The sequence below is a fragment of the Drosophila guanche genome, unplaced genomic scaffold (genome assembly GCF_900245975.1).
Source record: "Drosophila guanche unplaced genomic scaffold, DGUA_6, whole genome shotgun sequence".
Classification (NCBI taxonomy): Eukaryota; Metazoa; Arthropoda; class Insecta; order Diptera; family Drosophilidae; genus Drosophila; species Drosophila guanche.
In genome coordinates, this window is record NW_022995752.1 from 5,159,864 (window position 1) to 5,175,867 (window position 16,004).

Sequence of the window (16,004 nt, forward strand, 5' to 3'; positions counted from 1 at the left end):
TTCGCCATTTACAACACGGAAAAGTGTTGGCCATATCAAATTTGGTATTTATTTACTGCTGCTATTTTGTACAAGTTGGCAGTCTGCATGTCAGTAATTTTTCGCGCCAATTTCATTTGGCAAAAGTTGGCAGTGACTTCTCGGTATTTACCGTTCATTTTGCAAATCACGTTTTGTTTAATTGTAACTAGCTTTTGATTCATAGTGTGGTCGATAATGTGCGTTTCTTAGTTTAATATTCGGCTACGGTAGTGTTAAAAAGTGTTTCGAGTGTGCACTCTGTGCTTAAGCTTAAGTGATCTTCTGGCCTAGAACATAACCTCCCGGCGTGTGGCTGATTGGAGGGAGTGCCAGATAAACATGCTGATCACGTCTTGTGTGAATTTAAGATGGGCAAACACCTGAAATCATTGGGTAAGTGACATATAAATATGGCCCCATACGCCACAAATATTTTACGCAAAGTTGGGAATGTCCAAAAGTTGTGGGTGTCCTACAGCGCCGCTGTGCCAGTTTCGTGGCATTTTCCTGCGTGGCGTTGCTCCGTGTTAACCTTTTACGACGAATTATTGAATAAATAGTTCCGCACACCGAAAGGGGTTCACTACGGCCAATGAATTATACAACATGCAAGCCCGGACCCGGACCCGTACCCGCACGTGACACCCAAAGACCCACAGTCATAAAGTTGAACATCTTTTTGTTGTTGCTTTGCCGTCCTGAGCTCATCATCGGCTTGGTGGCGTGCGTGCGCACTCGACTCGACTCAAGTCGACTCGACCCGTCGTCGCCGCCGCCGAGACAATCTGTGGCCTAGCCGGGCTTATAAATGATGCACACAGGCAAAGCAGTGGGCGGTGGCGTGGCTGGCCTACGGCTGTGTGGGTGTGGGCCGTGTATTCCTCCACGGTGGTGGTGGTGGCGGCGCAGACGTAACTCTTAAGTTCGAGACTTCAACGCTTCGATTGTCGGGCTGTAATTCAACGCCATTTACGTGACCCCCAACCTTCGCAGTCGTCGTCGTCGTCTGTGCTGGCTGATGCCGCCAGGCAACGCAGCATGCTGCCAGAAATGATTGCTCTCTGCAGCATGGGTGGTGGCGCCGTGACGAGACGAGTCGAGTCGAGTCACGGCGCCCTCGCCCCCTCGTTACTTTCCCACTGTGCGCTTTTGGTGGTGCCGCGTGCTGTAACACCGGATAAGGTCCAACCTTTGACAAGGACTCCAGCGAAAGGCTTCTGCAAGGCTTGCATAATGTGACCCATGCCTATAGTCAGAGTCGGGTTGAGCAGAGCTCCCAAATGGAGTTGCAACTCGCCTCATGGAGTTAATTGGACCACTGATTGGATTAACAATCAACTGCGGTTCTAGGACTAGACGACGTCTGTGATTTGAAACTCCAACCTCCAAACTTGCCTTAAATCTGGACATCCTGGCATGCCGTGAAATATATTCCGCCCGTACAACTGTCCCAAAACTAGCAAAATTCCCCCATTTGAGATGCCTATGAAAAAATTAACCGTTTGATTATTGTGGGTCGGCGGTGCACACGCAGACACAGAATGTCCGACGTTGAGGCGACATTCGATCGCCTGCTGAAACTGCCGGGCGTCATGGGCGCCATACTGGTCAATGGCGAGGGTAGACCCATTCGCACATCCATGGATGCAACGTCCAGCCACATATTTGCGGAAAAAATGGCACCGATGGTGAAGATGGCACGCGCCATGGTGCGCGAGGTGGAGCCCACGGATGATCTTACGTATCTGCGGATGCGAACACTTAAGAGTGAGATTCTGGTGGCAGCTGAGAACGAGCACATGATCATACTGGTCCAGGATTCGAATGCATTGGATGAGGCGCGACGAAATAGCTCGTCGTCCAAGAGGAGTTCATGAATTCCGTATCTGAAACCCCTCCCTCCCCCTTCCCACCATCAGTTGGAGGAACTAAAAAATATCAAAATGAGCAAAAAGTGCGCAGTGCACGTCATGTGGGCAGCATAAACAAAATGGCATAAACAAGCTGTGACAGCGGGGGGTGTGGGCAGCAGAGATGATAAGTCCTTGCACGAACTCTCCACTCCCAACCTCCGCCGCCTCTCCCGCCACCACACAGAGCAATACAACAAAAGTAAAATTGTGAGAGCAGCAGAAAAAAGGAAGAAAAAATAAAATTCACATCCAGGCGAGGCAAATTGTATTTGGTTTTTTTTTTCATTCCTCCATCGGAGTCGTAGTTGTCGTCGCAGTCGTCGGTGTCGGCGTCGTCCTCGCTGGCTGCCGGCCTGTGGCTCCCCTTCCCCCTGGCCACCGCGCCGTTCCAATTGCTGGCAAGAACCGGCTGCCGTCACGCCATCAAGCATTCATGCCAGCAACAACAACAACGGCAAAAACGAGAGCCAGGAACAGCAGGGCAGCCTGTCGCCTGCACACTCGCATACACCCACACCCACGCACAACCACATACCCACACGCACGCACACCGAGGCAAAAGCTTTACACGCCTCCGCACGCGTCACACGAAAGCACGAAACCAATTTAAGCACCCACATTCTCTCACCCAATTAGTCGCACACAGCAGCAGCAGCAGCAGCGGCACATCGTTTCCCTGCCCCCTGTCCTGTCGCTGTACCCATTCCCTATTTTCATCCCACGTCCACACACACTCTGTGTGTGTCGGGCTTGTTGTCGTCCTCCGCCGAGTCGTTATCCTCGCGTGCGCACGCTGCATACTTTCTGGCTCGGGCTAGCTGCTGGGTGCGATGTCTATATTGGGCCTTGCCACAAAATATGTACCCCAAAAATGCAGGCGCACTCAGATATGTATTTTTTATGTTTTAAAGTTAAACCCGTTCATCGATCGTTTACCAATTCTGTTTTTACCCAGTTTACAACACTATGAATGCTGAAAACTGTAGAAATCGAAAATATAGTTGTAGTGCCCGAATCTCTGGGTATCATTTAGTCCACTCGTGATCCGAAATGTTTGGTTGTTGTTGTCATTGTGCCATCATCAACGCCATAAGTAGCAGTCAGCAGTTGCCTCCGTCAGCGCCAGTAAGTTGTCGAAGAGATGGCGGTGCTGGGATACACTGGGGGGCGGATACACTGCCAGAGTGGGTGGAGAGTTTGTGCGCAGCCACAGAAACACCAACAACAAAGGGATGGGGTGGTACGTGTTCGTGTGTTTGTGTACGGATGGGATGGAACGACCAACAAGCGACACGATAATCTCGCACGTCGCATTTTTAGTTGCCGTTGCCGTTGCCGTTGCCGCACCCACCGCACTGCTGGCACAGGCAGCACGAGTCCTGGAGTCTGGCTCTGGCAGAAAGCCAAATGTGGCAAGTGGCTGCTCCTGCTGCTGCTGCTGCTGCTTCTGCCTCAGTTGTGTGCCGCAACTGGGGGAATGGGAGTGCGCCCTGGAGTGAGGCCATGTGGCTGGGTGTGGGATTTTGTGTCTGCGCGCGGGGGGCGAGCGACCGACAAATGCTTTCGAATTGCCATGACAATCAAACCGCTTACAAGTACAGTGGGATACTACGTAGGGATTCTTACTACTTGTTCGGAAAATAATATCAAATAATACTTTACAACACTAGCAATGCTCTTCACTTTAAGTGCAAAATTTCGAGTATTTCTTGATCTAGCCCGTATATCAATTTAATGTGTTGCCTACTTTTTCGGGTAACTTTGTTGTATTTCTCCCTACGATCAGCGGACCAGGCACTACACTTCTTGTGCCCGACAATGTCACACTTCAGTTGCAGTGTGCACGCCCTTTTCATGCCGTTTCGCCGCTGGCTCTCGTCTTGAGTGGTGCGGCGGAGCGGTGGTGAACGTACGGATGTGTGTGTGTCTCGCGCTCGGTCTGGGTCTGTTTATTATCGCCAGCACCCATCAACGACCTCAACTCAACTCGCTCCCCCCCCCGTGGCAGCCATCGCCACACCCACCCTGTAACGCGGGTGCAGAACTTTGTCGTTGTCTCCGCCAGCGCCGTCGTCGTCGCCGTCTTGTTGTCAGGCGAATTCCGTTGCCGCCAACGATGACGATGACAAATAAAAAAACTTTGCCACGGCACGGAAGCATGCTGGCGGCATTCGCATAACGATGTCGGTGACTGCGACGATGGCTCCTTCCAGTCAAAGGCCTGGAGGGCTCCAACTCCAAACTCCTTCCCAATCGCTCTGCCCCGGCTCAAATCCTACTTATGTATAGCCAGCCCCAAGTCCAGAGCCCCAGACTGGCGCACTTTTGAAGTTTGAGCTAAGTGACATGCTGTTTATTGTTGAGAGTGTTAAAATGTGCGCCCTGAATCTACACGTCGGCGTTGTACGAGTGTGTGTGAGCTTCTATGCGGAGCAAGAAATTATAATGCCAAGCTTGAACACCGCACGCGCAGGCCGCAACGCCTTAGTCTGGAATACACAGCACCAAAAAAAAAAAATGTAACTGCTTTTCGGATGGATGGAATACATATATTTTAATTTGTAGTTTAGAGCAGGCTTAAAGCTAGGATTGCCAAATGATATTTTGCTCTGTTTCTTGCATTTCCAATACTATTTTAATACAAAATCGAAGTCGAACTCGAACTCGAAACTATGAAAATATGTAGATCTCTCTCCTTCTTTCTTTGATTGATAGAAAATGTCGAAACAATTTCTTTTAGTGTATTTTTTCACTAAAGGTTCTGCATGTTACGGTTGAGGTTCTCGCCGCCATGCCGCCAAATATACAAACAGACAAGCAGCTACGGAATAGGAATGGCTGCTGGTACGACTAGTAGCTATGTTATCCATGAATGTGCCACAGCAGAGCAGAGCAGAGCAGAGCACAGCACAGCACAGCACGAAAGTTGCCTGGCGTGGCGTGGCGGTTGTGGCAAAAGATGGTGGCGTTGGCTGCCGTCCATTTGTCCATGGAACGTACTTTAGAAATTCCATGCAGATGTGCGCCGCACGCCGAGACGTGTGTTTTGATTTTCAGGCAAAAAAGGACGATGGCAAAGGGGGAAGCGAGGAGAGGAGAGGAGGCAGTCAAGCCAAAGCTCAACGAACGACTGAGCGCGAACCCCAAAGAAAAACAAGCAGGACGAGTGGAATGCAGAATGGGTATGAGGATTTGGATGCGGTTGAAATTGTTGATGGTTGGAGCTGGAGGAATACGGCTTTGGCACTGGGACTGAGACTGAGACTGGCTGGCAACGCACGAAAGAGCAGCCAAGCGAGCAAGCCGTGAAAAAAGTGTCGACAAAAACAGCAACGGCAACCGGCAACAGGACGACGACTCGCATAGGATGGGTGGAAGGCCCAAAGGAAAACAGCAGCTGCACTTGTTGGTGTGAGTAACGAGCGATGCGGACGCGCCTTTTCTCCTCTGTTTTGTTGCTGTGTCTGTGTGTGTGGATAGAGTGGGGAAAGAGAGTGGAATGGAGTGGAGGGGTGACCCAACACTAACGGAATAATTGCAGGCAACTCTCCGACAACACAGACACACACACAAACACACAACGGAAGCCAGACGAACAGGCGGCGGCGGCAGCTTGCGTTTGAGTTGGCTGATTTCGCACACTCTCTCACACCCACACAGCGAACAGACGGACAGACAGACGGACAGAACGACGGAGGTCGGGTGCGGGGCAAAGGGTCGAGATGGAGCTTACTCCTTATTGTTGTGGCTGTGGGTGTGCGGATAGATGTGTGGGTAGAGGGTGTGAGTGGAGTGGAGTGGAACGGCAGCAGTTGCTCTCCATTTCCATGGTGTTTGGCGAGTGTCGTCTGGAGCGTGGATGTTGCTCTAGTAGTATACCCTGGTATTGGTCGATGTTTAGGGTATATGGAATATGGAAATTCAATCTATTAACAGTAGAAACAGCACAAATATTCCCAATGAGTTACAATAAAGAAAAGCAAAGAGAGAGAGAGAGAGAGGGCAGTTATAAATAGTGGTAACAGTGCAAAAGGTTTTCGAAGAACTGAACAATTTCCAACACTTTCGCATTTGAATTCAAATTTGAATCTGAATGGTTATAGCTTCAGGACTTTACTGGGTATTACCAAGGTCCAAAGACTACACAACTTGCTTTTTGTTGCTGTTGCCATATTTAGGCATTCCATGACTGTGCTGTGGCTGCTTCTGGCTGCTTCTGGCTGCCTTGAAGCACTGGCATGGCATGGCATGTCATGGCATAGTATGGCTTTTTAGCCGCAATGCCGCTGCAGTGGTGTGAGAATGAGTGGTGAGTGGTGCGGTGCGGTGTGGAATGGCATAGCATGGTGCTCCACGTCCGCCCATTCATCCGTTACGTGCGACCGTCTGCTGGTTGTGTCGCCCCTGCTTGGCATGCCCTGATCCCTGCCCTGTCCCGTGGCTGGTTACATGAGAAAACTTTGAAACTGGAGACATGATAACGGGATCGGAATGGTGAGACGCAGCACACAAAACAGTTGGACAGTGGACAGCATGGGACGGACATGGGCACGGAATACGGAATTCGGACAGGGGGACACCGACATGGACATGGACACGGACATTGGCGACCGACTGGCCCCGGCCTGCAGCAGCAGCAGCTTCAACGAATGGCGGTGGCAATGTCTGATTGTTAGTTGGATTTAGACTCCGGGGTTGGAGGTGGCTTGGCTTGAACCCCAAGAGCTTGAGGGACGCAAAGGAGCGACGCTGAGCAGTTGCCACTTGCCAGCTATAGAAAATTGTCATAGGAATCATCATCGGCTTCGTTAGATGTGGATGTGGATGTGGCCTCAGTGGTAATTGTGGGACATTTTGTTGCCAAAGTGGTGGAGCAATGTGGTTGCTGTTGCTGGCGCAACGGGTGAAGTGTGGCGGAAGTGATGGCTGCTGGAAGGCAAAAAGGGAATGGATGGTGTCTGCGTCTGTGTGTGTGCCACACGGCATGACTGGCTCTGATTGCCGCCGCCGTCGCCGACACTGCCACTGCCTCCACCACCTCAACGCAGATAAACGTTGAAAGCCTCGTCCCTTGCCTTTGGCAGGTGGCTTATAAAGGCCCTTGCCGGTGAGGGGAATGAGTCCGTGCGTAACTTTTTATGCCAGTCCTTGTCCCTTGGCAGTATCCAGGACCCCCATCCTAGGCTGTCTGTCGTCTGGCTGCCTGCCTGACTGTCACAGGTGCCGCTGTGTACGTGGCGTGGGGACTGAAACTGGAGCTGAACCCAGAGCCTGAAACTGAAGCTGAAGCAGTAGGAGGAGGGTGAATGGTTGGGTTGGTTGGGTTTCCGTAATAGCTAAAGAATTACACACTCACACCAAATTGGCTGAGGCAGGAAACGCAGTCGTTGCTTCATTAAGCAGAATATTTCAAGGGAACTCTGGGGCGTGCCTAACCGCGCACCCCACCCCGACAGCACCCAGGCCATCGGCACCAGCAAAAATCAGTTAAAGAGAGCCACTGATTGTGACCAGACCAGACCAGACCAGACCAGAACACGGGATATAAACATACGGAGGCACATCAGGCACTCGAATAATCATATGAGGGTTGCAAATCCAATTGACATTTCAATTTGATGGGGGTTATACTTCAGTTAAATGGTTTTTAGATTAAACAAGGGGTCTGAGGATCACTTATTTGGAATATTTTTAATCTTAAAACTTTAGATTAAACATGAAGTGCTGGATAATAATGTTTGAACTATCGGTGGCAAACCCTTCGGCGTTGTTAACACTGTTTTTAGCTGTCAGGCCAGAACATAGCTCTGTTTTTCTCATTCTTTATATTTATAGAACGAAGCGAGAGTTAAGGTATGCCAAGTGGTATGCTATTTAATCTTAAGCTCTAAAGATCCTCTTACAGATCTAAATGGAAGCCCATCAGAGTGCAGAAGATGGATTATGGCAGTTGCTCTATGTGCCATCAGTTTTCCTGTTTGATGCACATCTCCCTTGAAATTACTAGAACTATTGTGCTCTCACAAAGATATGCTCCTTGCCGGAGACCTTCCAACATATCGTTTCACTCTCGCACTTTACGTTGCTGCCATGGCAACGATCTTTTCGCCAGGATAATTGGGCTTCCTTCTCTTTGAAGTTGATGGCTTTGCCTAGTTATTTTCTTGCTTTTTCTTTCGCTTCTTTTTGTGTTAAATTTTCTTTGCTGTTTTGCGACACTGTGCACAAGCATTGTGTGTTGTGTGTTGTGTTGTGTGTTTGTGTTTGTGTGCGCATGTATTTAAGTGGCGTCATGGACAGACAGCTGAACGTACACTTGGATTGCCCTCCTCCAGCTCTTCCTCATCCTCGTTCTGGTCTCTAGGAGTGTGGGGTGTGGTGTGGATGTGTTTGCTAACGTATTACTTGCCACGCTCCCACATCGAGGAGAGTTGCTCCAGGGGTAATGACAGTACTTGGGGCAGGAGAGCACCAGGCACCAGCAGGAGCTTAACTTTCTAACACGCCACCAATTAATGGGCACACGAAGGGGGAGGAGCACCAGCAGTAGCCGGAGGCGCAGGACGTCCAGGGAGGGCGCCCCTTTTGAATGTTTGCAGATTTGTGTTTGAACTTGAAGTCAACAACTTAAAGAAGCAGCCACGCCCTGTTCCCCCAAGCCCCCTGCCTTTGCTTCATTGCCAAAAGAGAGAGGAGACAACTTTCTCAACTCTCGGCGATTATCTAGCAATTAGCAAAGAAGGCAACGTCGACATCGTCTTGTCTGCCTGCCGCATTGCCGCATCGCCTCCATCCGCCAACGCCAACGTTGAAGGTTTTTTTCGGTAGCTATTTTGCTGAGAATTGTAAATGTGGCAAATCAATATGGATAAACGTACGGTGGCATCAGCAGAGGGGAACCACTGAGTGGCCAAACAATCGGGCGGTGAAGTGTTAGCAAGGAGGAGAGGGATTGGAATGGCACAGCGAGGTGCCAGAGCGAAACCATAAAATATTTCTGACGCTCGTCAGTCGTACCTTTTTTTTGTGGGCTACCAGCCTTTGCCAACGGTATACAAAAATCTACAAAGCCTGAACCTGAAATGTGCATACATACAGCTGTGAAAAAACTAATAGCACCACCACCACAAGCAATTTTTAAATAGTTGCCCAACTCACATTTTAAACTTTAAGGGAACTTTGGGCAGACTCTTAAAAATCTAGGAACAAAACAAAATCATCATTTTTTTGAAGGGTTTTAAGTTATTTAAGCAACTTTAGTGAAACTGCTCAAATTAGGCGAACAAAATAATAGCCCCCCCTTGGAAAAATGGATTTAAAATTTATAAAATTAGCAAATAGTAACAAATTGGTTAACAGATTGGAGCTGTTAATACTAAATCTATATTATTCATTCAAGATTTAGTTCAGTGTCCTATTTTAACAACAACAGCTGCACAGCGTCTTGGCATGGAATCCACTAAGCTCAGGCATCGCTTTTGAAGAGCTTTGGACCAGGACTCTTAAATTTGTTCTCATAGTGATCTGACAGCGGTTGGCTTGGACGCAGCAACTGCCTTCTGGATTCTCTAAAAAATAGGTGCTTAAGTTTTTTTTTTGGCATTTTTAGGGTATTTTTCTAAAGTAAAAAAATATATATATTAAGAGAGAAATTAGAAGACTTTAAGACTTTTTAACACTTTTTTTGTTTATGGGGAATACGAAACTATATAATACAAATATTAATTTAAAAAAATTCAACAGTAATTACATTGTTTTATTACATTAAAGAACATAATGTGTTTTAGTGGTGCTACTATTTGTTTCACAACTGTATGTATGTACATACATATATGTCTAGATGGATTTACATGCATATGTATGTATGTGTAGGTATGTAGGTACATTTATGAAGAGAAGTACAGTAGAAGATGTGCTACGGGACATGCTGCTGGATGTACAGATTTAGAAAATGAAATATAGAATTTATACAGAAGATATTTAGAGCACTTTAATAGAGCAAATCCTTGTCGATCCGCCTCGCATTTGATTAGCATTAATTCGTAGCATTGGCAGGAGAATTCTTCTTCTGCCCTCTCAGTGCTGTCCGCCCCAAGGCAACTTTCACTGTATATAATCCCAGACACATACAGCAGACAGCGCCCCCAAAAAGCAGACCGCAAACAGCCTTGATGACTGACGAACCGACGCTCTGGGGCCCGAACCTGAATCGAATACCCAAACCCCCACACCCACACGTTCTTCATGAGTAGAGGTCCCCAAACGACAAACGAGTCTCGATTTGCCCCGGTGCGTAGGCAACGGCAAAGCATTTTGAGCGTCAAAGTCGGTCTGTTGCGTGGCAGGTCATGCTTGTTTGGCAGCAGGCAGCAGACGGCAGCCAGCAGGCCCCAAAGCGGTGATGGGTGATGATGTGGCACGTGTGAGGCGGGGGTTGGGCTAGGTGGCAGACAACGACTTTAGTCGCCTGTGGGTCCAAAGCTACTACCAGAGAAAAAAGGCACAGAGGAAAAAGGGGAGCATTTTCAAAGGTTAAAATTAATCGAAAACTGAGAATTCATGGCCAAAATAGCAATAACAATTTCCTGTTGCCAGCTCTATTCCAGTGAGCCTCGTGCTCGAACAATTCCACAATGGCACCTTTCCTTCGATTTCCTTCGATCTTTGCTGTTTTTCTTTCAGTGTGATCCTGTTGTTGCTTCTGCTGCTCGTTCGTTTATTTTTTGTTTTTGCTTTTTTTTCTCCGCCAGCGCGCGTGCTTTTTGCGTCGAATTTAATGCGGCAAAAGTTGTGTGCGAAATGTGGCTGAATAGCAGCATGACTGGGGAGTGGAGTGGGGGGCGGGTGTTTGTCGGCTGGAGGGGTCATCTGTAGGTGGGTTTGACATGTGGCAGCCGGCGGCGGCAGCAGCAGCAGCAGCAGCAATGGCAAGTCATTGACGCGCAAAAGGGCGCCATGGCAAAGCACGGCTCGGATCCGACAACGACCCAGGCAGGGACCACGGATCAGGCGCAGCATTTAAAACACACACACACGCGCATAAACAAACTTTTGCCACTTGTCGTTGGTGCAAAAACAAAAAACTCGTGGAACCTTTTTTTTAAGTTTAATTTTGTTGCCTTCAAGTTTTATAACAGAATTTGCAGCAGAGCGGAGTGGGGGCAGCATTTGTTGAATTTTTTGGCAGCAGCATGCGCGTGTGTGTGTGTATTTGTGTGTGTGTGTGTTGGCTAACGTCATTAGGGATTAGACTCTGGTCGAATGTTTGGCCACCGAGTCCGTTTTTTGCATTTTTTGACACTTTTTTCATGCAGAAATTGGATTTGAAAAAAAGCGTTGCCTACATTTGCTCGCCGCTGTGTTGAGTTCCATTGTTGTTTCGTTGACAGGCAGTGCACACGAATTACTCGCCTCCCCCCCCCTCCCACAAACAAATTCGCCTCCACCTTCTGCCACAGACACACACATGGCTCACTCCTGTCGCAGTCGCCGCCCACTGCCAATCCCAAAAAAAAAAAAAAAAAATTCCCAAAACGAACAAGCGACACGCGTCGTCCTGGCCATGGCCTGTCCCTGTGCCAGTCCCCAGTCCCCTAGTCTCTGGTCCGCAGTCAGTAGTCCGTAGTCCTTTGCTCATACCCCGCGCTGTAACCCGGCTCCAGCACGGAGAAAATGTCGACGACAGACGCCGCTGCCAAGCCAACATTAGCATTGAAGTGCAAACGACGCCCACACACAGACATTTGCCCACACCCAAACCCGAACCCAAACCCAAACCCAAACACTCCCATTCCAACGCTCACACTGGCGACTGGAGGATTGGAAGGCAGCCAAAGCGTTGCTGCTGCTTCTGCTGCCTGTCGGGGGAATGTCGGGCAGGCGGGGCACGGCTGCCACGCCACGCCACGCCATGCCATGCCATGCCATGCCATGCCATGCCGTAGTTGGAGCACTCACGCAAATTTCAATTTTTTTCACACCACTGCTCCGCCGCTGTTTGCGTTTGCCGTCTGCCTCTGCCATATTGCGGCCATGTCAGTGCACCCGACAAAAGTGTTCGAAGAAAAGTTTCAATTCGAGACTGAGAATGATGGAAAATATTGAAAAGATTTTAAATGTAGCTTTTTGGCGGTATTTATTTTTGCAGTTAATCTTTCTAGGAATCATAAATTAATATATGGCTTGGTTATGATAAATTACACCTTTACAGCATAAAGTCTCCTGCCAATAGTTCATTCTTCTATTGATTCATTTCCTCATTTAATTTCCTCATTGATTAATTCTTTTTTCTGTAGATTCATTGGGACTTTTCCCACTGGTTCATTCATTTTTCTGAACATTTTTCAAGCTTCTAATTGGTTCACTCTCTCAAGGCTTCGCACTGCTCTTGTTTCATTCTTCTGTTGAATGTTTCTTTTATTGGTTCATTCTCCCATCCTCCGTTCAACTATAAACAGTTCATATCTCTCTTCTGATCATTCACTTTCCCGATGGCTCATTCTTCTATTAGTTATTAGTTAATGAGTAAAACTAATTTCTGTTTTGTTCACTCTTCTCAAAGTTATTCTACAACTTTATTTCTCCCTTAGTATTCTCTCTCTTTTCGCATTTGTGACCCTTGTGTGGTGCTCGTAGCCGTCAGGCTGTCGGTCTTCGAAGCACGCGCCAGCACACACAAACACACCCGCACTCACACACACCAACAGTCATGCACACTCGAGCACACACCAATACACTTGGCGCACACAGCCACACAGACGGGCTCCATCCTGGGCGTATTGTACGTGCTCTTACACCGCACAGTGTGGCGCACTTCCTTTTGATTTAGTCATTTTTCTCTCTTTAGCCGACAGCAGCAGCACCAGCACAAGCAGAAGGAGCAAGAGGAGCAGAGGGAGCGGGAGCGGGAGCAGCAGGTCGTGTCATGGCCCCACCCGTGTGGCACCCTCTACGCCGCACCGCACCGCACACGGCACTTCTGTTCGCTTCTCTTCTTTCTTTTTCCCTCGCGTTCCCTGTGCACCCATCGCACTTCCTCTCTCTCTCTGCCGCCACTTGACAAACTGCCTTTCTCGTGCCCGCACTCTCTCCCCTTTTGTTCTTGGCCTGTCCATTTCGTGCCCTGCCCTGCCTGCTCTGCCCTGGTCCTCGTCCTTGTCGTGCCTCTGCGTCTGCCTCTGGTCCTGTTCTGTCCGTCCGTCCTGCTTCCGTTGCCATTGCGGCAGTGAGCGCACTTCCGAAGCTTTTCCTGTAGGGAATTTTCCTTTTTCCCGTGTGCGTGTGGGGTTTTTTTTCGCCCCCCTCAGTTTGATTTTCATTTCTGTTTTGCCACCAATGTCTACCTTTTTGCCTGTCGCTCCGGTCGCTCCAGGATCTGCAGGCTTTAGCTATACCTTACTCTGGCTCTGCTCCTGCCTGCTTCATCCTTTGGCCATGGTGTGGCGTGGTGTGACCCTCGATTGTGGGGATTGCTGGGTATTTGCCACAGTCCACACTTTCCTGAGACCTGACCAAAAGGTTGCAAGTTGCCGGCTGTTACAGGGCTACTGCCACTGCCACTGCCACTGCCAGTGGTACTGCTGCCCCTTCGGTTTGGGGTAGGGGGTGGCATGCCACACAGCACACAGTGTGGACTGCTCTGGAGTGGCAGCCAGTGGGGCCTGTCAAGTCGACCAGAAACATTGCCAGCATTGTTGGTGTTGGTGTTCGGGTTCGTCGGAAGGGGGGGGCTTAGCAGCACCGTAGCCATAGCCATCGCCCTGGCCAGAGATGTGTGGCAGAAGCAGAAACAGAAGCCTGAGCTGTGGCAGTAGCATTTGCAGTGGCAGGAGACTGGAGACCCAGTCAGAGTCATGGACGTGGCAGAGCTTTTAGCGCCGACAACAACGAGCAGGACGACGACGACGATGACGGTCATGACGATGATGGCGCTAGCGGCCTGGCTTGGCCTGCCTTCAGCCCCTGCCTCAGCCCCAGCCCCGGCCTCGATCTCGGTGTGGCTATAAACGATTTATGTGTGTGCCAGCACCACATGACTGCCCCCAACCCATGCCGCATGAAGCATGCCACACCGGCTACAGGCCACCCGCCTCCCCCGTGACTCCCGTCCACATTCAAGTCATCGTTCAGTTCAGTAATTTGGCTGACGGCAACGGCAGCTGGCTGCCAACATGCGCCAAGAGGAAGTGAGGGGATGGGATGTGTCCCATTCCTGCCCCCTGCCCGCTGCCACATGCCACATGCCACATTCAACTGTGGGTGAATGCGTAGCTCTCTGTTTCAGAGTGTGTGCGTTCGACTATGATTACACCTGGCTAAGCCGCATAAAAAAAGAGCCAACGACCCAAGCGGCTCGCACTTACGCGGCTGGGCACTGTGTGGACCATCAATGTAGCAGAAGGAGGCTTCGTGTGACCATCATTGAAGCTGTAGGAGCTGTACGAGCAAGAGCTGGATGCTAATTGCTCATTACCCTTTGCAGTATTCTCAGAGGCGTTTCTGGACTTTATTTCTGTGCTCCAGAGAGTGAGGAACTTCTGTTCGATTTTTGGGTTACACAAATCATTCGTGTATTTCTTTGGTTCTAGGTCAAGGGCAATCTTTCAGTGCTTCACTTTGTATTAAATTTGTTATAATGAACCCTTCTTCGAACCCATAAACCATCGTATCGATGAGAGCCATGGGAGGCATTCATTTAATGCTGCTAAATCGTATTCTTTTTCAGGATTAGAAAGCAGATGAAGGAATTCAGCAACGATTCTTTCTGTTGCCATTTCAATTTGATTAGCTGTAGACAGCATTTGAAGTGGGAGGCCGGCCGGCCCACACATGATGCACATGTGGATATGCGGGCCTGTCACCCCTGCCCAAAGTGATGGATGTTACGGCTTATACCGATGCCAGACAGCACCTGCTGATGCATTATTCTATAAACAAATTCGATTGGCTTTGGCCTGAGACTTGCTTGCGATTTGAATAATTCCCTCGCTAACGGAAGAGGCACTGCAGCAGCAGCGGAGCAGCTGCAGTGGCAATAACAAATGGAAAGTTTGCATAGCATACAGTTTTGGGGGGCACTTGTTGTCGGAACGCGTTGCGCACCTTGTTAAGCTTCCTCTGATGTGTGCGGCACGGCACTATCCACTGCAATTTGTTGCCAGCAACCTTGTTGCCACACCGCACAGCACCACTCCTGCGCCATCGCTACTTTCCTGCCAACGTATTTATCTAATAGACCCTGCCACTGCTACTGCCACTGGCAGTGCCCCTTCCCTGTTATGTCCTGCCCGCTGTGTCACAGTTGTCTTCGTCTGGCTGCTCCCCCCACAAACCATCCGGTTCTCCTATGGCCATGGCACCTCCATCCGGTCCTGCCCATCCGTCTCCTCCGCTCTGCTCTGCTGCTCCTGCCCCACAGGCCCACAGCCCCACAGCCCCACAGTTTTGTCGCCTGCTGCCTGGCTTATTATTTGCCACGAATTCTGCTTCCGCTCCCGCTCCTGCTGCTGCTTCTGTTGGCTGCGGCGCAGAAGTTTCGCCTCGTTGGTGTTATGATTTCGATGCGGGCAGCCGAATGGCAAAGTCAGCGACTCCCCGCCACCCAATCTGCCATCCCATCCGCCCCCACCACTGACCCTGGCGACCCCGCAACAGTCAGAGGTTCTGCGTCGCCACCCGCAGGCCACAACTAAGGCTAACCCGACTGCTGACAGAGCGCTGTGACGCAGTGTCCACCCAATAAACAGAAATGTTGATGAAAAGTTGTATTCCAGAAATAAATTTCGATGGAGGGAAAGCGTGATTAAAACTTGTATTTCAAGGGATGCTACTTACGATCGTTTGTGACATTGAAAGGTAGCCAACAGTTCAATTGTTTATGGAACAGAATGTGCATTTCTCTACCTACACTACATTTGGCAATTACTCTGTATAGAATACCACAAACTTTTGCCCTTTGGGACCGAGGATGCCAGATCAAAACACACACACAGTGCAGCTGAGAGCAAAAACAACGTGCATGTCGTGTACGTTATCCAGATCTATACCAGGCATCCACTCCACGCTTAGATT

The 16,004-nt window shown here is 49.5% G+C and overlaps 2 protein-coding genes across 2 annotated transcripts in view; both read left to right on the plus strand.

Moving 5' to 3' along the window:
* The first annotated feature begins 293 nt into the window (after window positions 1-293).
* LOC117587741 (protein hairy) overlaps window positions 294-16,004 on the plus strand; it is a 20,235-nt gene continuing 4,524 nt past the window's right edge. The window contains exon 1 of the mRNA XM_034278665.1: window positions 294-414. Within this exon, the coding sequence (XP_034134556.1) occupies window positions 390-414 (25 nt within the window). The 5' untranslated portion in view covers window positions 294-389. The remainder of the gene's footprint in view (window positions 415-16,004) is intronic.
* Window positions 1,475-2,160, plus strand: LOC117587747 (dynein light chain roadblock-type 1). The gene has a single exon (XM_034278670.1). It carries the CDS (start codon window positions 1,563-1,565, stop codon window positions 1,896-1,898), a length of 336 nt encoding a protein of 111 aa, XP_034134561.1. The 5' UTR covers window positions 1,475-1,562; the 3' UTR covers window positions 1,899-2,160.